Source organism: Miniopterus schreibersii (assembly GCF_964146895.1).
Source record: "Miniopterus schreibersii genome assembly, chromosome: 18".
Taxonomy (NCBI): Eukaryota; Metazoa; Chordata; class Mammalia; order Chiroptera; family Miniopteridae; genus Miniopterus; species Miniopterus schreibersii.
In genome coordinates this window covers 37,590,343-37,596,342 of record NC_138121.1, presented here as the reverse complement: position 1 = coordinate 37,596,342, position 6,000 = coordinate 37,590,343, and the positions used below count along the sequence as shown (strand labels likewise).

Here is a 6,000-nt window from a genome sequence, read left to right as displayed (position 1 = left end):
GGGAATGCAAGTTCTTTTTACTGTTTTGTTTCGTGTCTTTTGTTTTTACAAAATCAGTACATCATTTGCAACACTTTTCACACAGACAATTATAATAAGCTTTTACATTATGGTGAAATTACTCAACATGCCGGTTAAAAAGAGACACATAGACATTTGGTCACATGGCCTCAAAGGACGCTAGGGCTCTTGGGTTTGGGGGGCCACAGAGCAGCCCATTGCAGGTTTGCTCCCCTAGTCTCCTTTTTCATCCCATCCCCAGCCCAGCGGTCAGGAGGGGGCTCTGCCTCTGCAGGCCTCGAGGCCGCTCCCCAGTGAACCCTGGGCGAGTGAGCCCGGCCACCAGCCTCCGGTTCTCCTCAGCTCTGCGAGTTGGCTGCTGCCAGCAGGGCTGCAAACATGGACCCGGGCTTCTTCTGCAGGACCTCAGGGCTGTCAAACTCCACAACCTGGGAATGGAGAAAGAAGGGACAGGGACACGGCTGAGCTCTGTCTGGAAGGGTCCGAGGCACCTGCGCACTGGCTCGAGCCCCTGCCCTCCCAGCAGACCGGGAGGTGGCTCTCACCTTGCCTTTGTCCATGACCAGGATGCGGTCACAGCTGAGGATGGTGGTGATGCGGTGAGCAATGACGAGCATGGTGCAGCCCCGGAAGGCTTCGCACATCGTGCGCTGGATCAAGGTGTCTGTCTCCACGTCGATGGAGGCGGAGGCTTCATCAATGAAGATGATCTGTTGGATACAAAGCAGGGTGGCAGCAGCTCCTTGGGCCCTGAGACCCAGGTCTGATCGTGGGTCAACCACTAACTTACTGAGACCCTTAGCTGGAAACAGAGAACTTTGGACTGAGTTCCAAACCCAGTTGGAGGTCTCTTCACTGGGGACACTATGAATATTAGGTCTCCACCAACAGCTGATTATGTTTTAGTGACCAGAGAATTAAATTCTTGAAAACATCCCAGTGGCACTTCTTGTTGTATGAACCACCTTCCTGTTTGCCTGAGTGGATGTAGAGCAGTGTCCCCACCATGGGGGAGGCACCCCCTCCCCCGGGGGGCTGCCAGACGACACAGCCCGTCTGTCTATGGCTGTCCATTCTTTTTATGCAGCAGTGTCCTGTTTGTTTCGTTAACCACATGCACTAGGAAACTATAACTAGCACAGAAAGTATGAGTTTACGAATGTTTAAGATGAGACTGTCCTTAAAAATAGGGCATTGTGAGCAAACCAGAGGACACGCAAATGTGACAGAAGTCATGTGTGCACATGTGAGTGTGGAGGTGCATGTACATGTGTGTACGTGTGTGGAGGTGTATGCACATGTGTGTATGTGTGTGGCCTTGCTTGTGAGAGAAAGCTTGCTCCTGACGAACTCACGTAGCTGAAGCCCTGAAACGACTGGTGAAATTGTTTGGAAACAATTCCAGGTGGACTCTGTCAAACCTACATAACTCCCTGGAACAGCTGAGCTCCGCGTCTCACCTCTAATAAGGACAAGGTAGTATCCGGTGCCCAAGTTTTAAAAAGAATGCACAGTGGGCAACCTTTAAGTCAGTGAGCTTCTGGCCTTTTAGCTTCTGGTTCTGGGGCGCCGTTTCCGCTGGGGTGCAGGGTGTGGGGCTGAGGGCCCAGCCCCCCCGGCCCTGCTCACCTTGGAGCTGCGCAGCAGGGCCCGCGCCACGCAGAGCAGCTGCCTCTCCCCCACCGAGAAGTTCTGGCCATTCTCCTCCACTTTCGCCTGCAGCCTCTGCGGTAACTTGGAGATCTGTCACGTCGGGGCAGACAAGAGAGGTGGCGCGGGCCGGGGGTGAGGCCTAGCGCGGCCCGCACAGGGCTCCTGTCCGTTGCGTACCTCCCCCTCTCCCGCCAGCTGTGGCTCTCTCCTTCCCCACCTGCCCCCCGCAGCTGGCCTCGGCTCCAGCCTCCCGTCCTCAGAGAGGCCTTGCCTGGCCAGCCACCGGAGGGGGCTGCTCCCTACCCCAGTGCTGCAGCCTGGCGGCCACCTCACAGCACTTACCACCCCCAGAGTGTCTGTGCTCACCGGCCGGGTGCCTTATGGCCCAGGGAATGCAAAGGCCCAGGAGGAGAGGCCGGCCTGGCCTCTCCTCTGCTGCCTAGAGTGGGCCTGCTCACTGCTGATGTCTGGGTGTCACCAGCCTTTGTTGAGGAACCCCAGACCATCCCATCCCCAAGACGGTTTCGTCCGTGGCCAGAGCAGCACCACTGGACACATGTAGGAGGCGCCCCTGTGGAAGAGGCAGCTAAGCCTGAGAATTAGGCTACTTACTGTCTTGCTCAGGAATGTCCTCTCCAAGACGTCCCAGATCTGCTCGTCTGTGTGGCGGTCAAAGGGATCTAGGTTTAATCTGCCCACGAGAGGAAGAGACGTGTTCAGTAACCACCCCGAGCGCGGAGCAGTCTGTCCTGCACACAGTGAACAGCCAAGAATGGTTAGAGGTAGATCCTGGGCTGAAAGAAACCCACAGAACTACCGTGAGTGGGGTTTCCTGTGCCGGTCGGTATCCATCCTTTCTGCAGGCAGAAGCCCCAGGAATTTTGTTTGAGGGCCACCTGTCCCTGAGCCCCCAAGCCCAAGTGGTCCAGGTGGAGCTCTCCCACCAGCTCCAGGGGTGGAGCACGTGACTCAGGTGTAAGCAACTTAGCACACGGCCCCACCCCCTCTGCTCTGACCCCCCACTAGAGGGATCAATGGAGGAGGTGGAAGGGCACCACCCAGAGTGTGCCTCAGGGTGGTCAAGGCAATCACTGGGAAAGAGGGTCACTCTTTCTCCCACTGACCACGGGAGGAGGCTACAACCATCCTGCACCAGGAGGGACACATGGAGTCCCCGAGGGCCCTCACTGGAGCCTAGAAATAAACCAAAGCAGAGTTAGGGGGACACTGGCCCTGGAACCAGCCTCTGCCTCCCCAGGATCATGAGCCAAAAGAAGACTTTGTAGCTTAAGCCATTTTCAGTGTGCATGTGCACTAAAATATACATAACATATTTATCATCTTAACCATTTGTAAGAATACAATTCAGTGGCATTAAACACATTCACGATGTTGTGTAACCGTCCACTAAAACTCACCATCCCCCACAAACACTCTACCCATCAAACAATCTCCCACCCCCCGCCCCCGCCCCTGGTAACGTCTGCTCCACTTCCTGTCTATGAATTTGTCTATTCCAGGTGCCTCATGGAAGTGGAAATATACAGTATTTGTCCTACTCTGTCCGGCTTATTTCGCAAACATGTTTTCAAGGCCCAACATGTTGTAGCATATATCAAGTTTGCATATATATAAATACATAGCATACATCTCATGCTTTGTTCATATCTCTAATCTAGCAATTACCTCCTTGTATTATTTTTTTAAAGCCTCTTTTTGTGTGTGTGTGTGTTTAAATATGTTTTTTATTGATTTCAGAGAGAGAGGAAGGGAGAGGGAGAGAAACATCAATGCTGAGAGTCATTGATCAGCTGCCTCCTGTACACCCCCCACGGGGATCAGGCATCTGCCCTGACTGGGAATCGAACCTGCATCTCCTGGATCATAAGATGATGCTCAGCCACTGAGCCACATGGGTTTCGCACCTCCTTGTATTATAATTTATCAGGTCTTACGTCTCTGCAACATTCCCTCCCCCGCCACTACACTGTGAACTCCTGCGGGGGGGGGGGGGGTCAGTGATCATTCAGGTTATTGTCCCCAGTCTCTCGCCAGTGTCTGGACCTGGCAGAGTCTCAGAAAAGACAGGCTAAATGGATGAATAAATGAATAAGTGAACGAGTGAGTGAGTCAATCGATCAATAGAGCTCTGGAGTCCGTTTGTCCTTTTGCCACTGAGAATGTCCCTTAAGTGTTCCTGAAGCCCCGGGGCCTCTGGCTTCATGTTTAGCACATCAGGCTCCCTCAGCCGCCAGGCCGCTGCGGTCAGTCCCACTCAGCTGCGGTCGGTCCCACTCAGCTAACACACGTGGCCAGGCAGGAGCTCTCGTCTGGGTGGCATTTAGTCCCTGAGCTCACTTCTGAGGACACAGTGTGGAAGGGCCTGGAGTGCCTCTGCGGCCTGCTCGTAGCCCGGACTGCCTGGGTCACTTCTCACTTCTCCTGCCTAGAATGTGTGCCCGTGAAGAAGCTCCTTCTAAGGTCCCACCTCAGATGTCCCCAGTGGTTGGAGAGAAGCGAGTCAACCAGCCCCAGGCAGGACAGCATACGGTCGCCACAGTGCACCTGTTGAGCAGTGACCTGAAAGCTGACCAGCCCATCAGGCTTCGAAAACTAAAAACGATTCCTTGCTTTTGTTCGGACATCCTGGTTCGCCAAGTCCTCTTGTGTAGATCACGGTCTCCTTTAATCCGTGGCAGCTCAGGGAGGTGGGCCAGGTTGGCACGAGTGGCCCAGAAACACGGCATCCCACCCTGACATCCGGTCCTCGCTCCAGGCTGGCCCCAGGCCCAGCACCCACCTGATGGTTCCTGAGAACAGCACAGGATCCTGAGGAATAATGGAGAACTTGGACCGCAGGTCCTCCAGGCCAACACTGCTGATGTCCACGCCGTCTATGAGAATCCGGCCCGCCGCAGGCTCCACCAGACGAAAGAGCGCCAACCCCAAGGAGGACTTCCCTGTTGGGGGAGAAACAAGTAGGGCATCAGTTTCCTGAACCTGCCCAGGGGCAGCACAGGGGACACCTGGCATGCACACCTCCCCTGCCCTCCGTGGCCCATTCTTTGTCATCAGGAGCCCTGAGAGGGCAGAAGAGGGCTGGAGTCTCTGCTCCAAGTGGTACTCAAACCCATGAGAAGCTGAGATCAGGGGACACCAGTGGAGCCCACGTATTAAATCCAGCCTTGTATATGTTTTGTTTCACACACACAGAGTTACTGTTATTTTTTAAATTCTTTGCCAAAATTTTTTAAATCCAAAGATCCTATATATAAAATTCAAATCACATGCTTCCGGCCCCATGTTGCTGGGCCGAGGAGCAGCTGGAGCTGAGCATGGCTGCTTCCCTGAGACAGACGGGTGTTTTCCAGCCTGACACGCGGCCCTCCCCACCCCCTTCATCAGCTCCAGCCCCATGCCTCTCATCAATGTCACTCGCCAGAGGCTAACGCAGCCTCTGCTCAGAAAGATAAGGTCAGTGTGGGTGACAGCTGTGTCTTGTTCACCTTTACGTTCCTGTTGCCTGGCTCAACAATGCTCAGGAAATGCCTATGAGTGGATAAAGCCATTTGGCCCAGCATCATGAGAGCTTCTCTGTGTCAGACCCCAGCCCTGCCAGGCCAACCACCCGGAGAAACAGAAAGGAAAGAACACACTAAAGAACCCAGCCTGAAGCCCTTCACCCAGCAGCAGTGTGAGCCCGTAGGGGCCTGAGGAGGAGCAGACCCAGGAAGTCTCTAGGCATCCTGAGGGGCTTCCTGGAGGAGGCAGCTCCGAGGTGCACAAGGGTAGGAAGAGAACTGAGTCTGAGCAATTTCTCTGAACAAGTGAAGAGTGGGAGGGAGTGACACTTGGACCAGATCTCCCGAAGGTGATAGGAGGGGGAGGGAAGGAAAGAAGTAGGGAAGCAGAGGGAAGAAGGAGGCTGATAAAGGTCAGGAAGGGAGGGCAGGGAGAGGGGAAGGAAAGGGGCGCCCAGATTTCACTCCTTGCCCTGCTCTGCCCCTGCTTGAAGCTCTTCTCCCCTGCTCCCCGTTCTGCCTTCCTGTCTCAGATCCATGCTGGCCTCAGAGCCCAGGCCACCGTAGCTCCAGGACCACCAACCCCGCCACTCTGTCCAACACCACCTTCCAATGTCCTCCCCGGCACTCACTACCCTGTAATTATTCATTTATTTTCCTATCTGATGACCCGTTCATCTGTCTCCTCCATGGGAATCCCACAGCACCAGGGACGCTGGGTTTTATTGGCCAGGGTCTGGGACAGAGCCCAGAACAAAGTGAGGGTCAGCAAACATCTGTGGGTCACTGAGCAAACCCATGCCCG

At 54.6% G+C, this 6,000-nt stretch overlaps 1 protein-coding gene across 1 annotated transcript in view; it reads right to left on the bottom strand.

Annotated features, from left to right (window-relative positions):
* ABCC11 (ATP binding cassette subfamily C member 11) overlaps positions 1-6,000 on the bottom strand; it is a gene marked incomplete at its 5' end in the record, with an annotated part of 37,817 nt that continues 31,817 nt past the window's right edge. Inside the window, 5 exons of the mRNA XM_081119077.1 lie at positions 1-449; positions 567-731; positions 1,651-1,764; positions 2,287-2,365; positions 4,475-4,634. Coding sequence (XP_080975203.1) covers positions 360-449; positions 567-731; positions 1,651-1,764; positions 2,287-2,365; positions 4,475-4,634 — 608 coding nt within the window. The 3' untranslated portion in view covers positions 1-359. The remainder of the gene's footprint in view (positions 450-566; positions 732-1,650; positions 1,765-2,286; positions 2,366-4,474; positions 4,635-6,000) is intronic.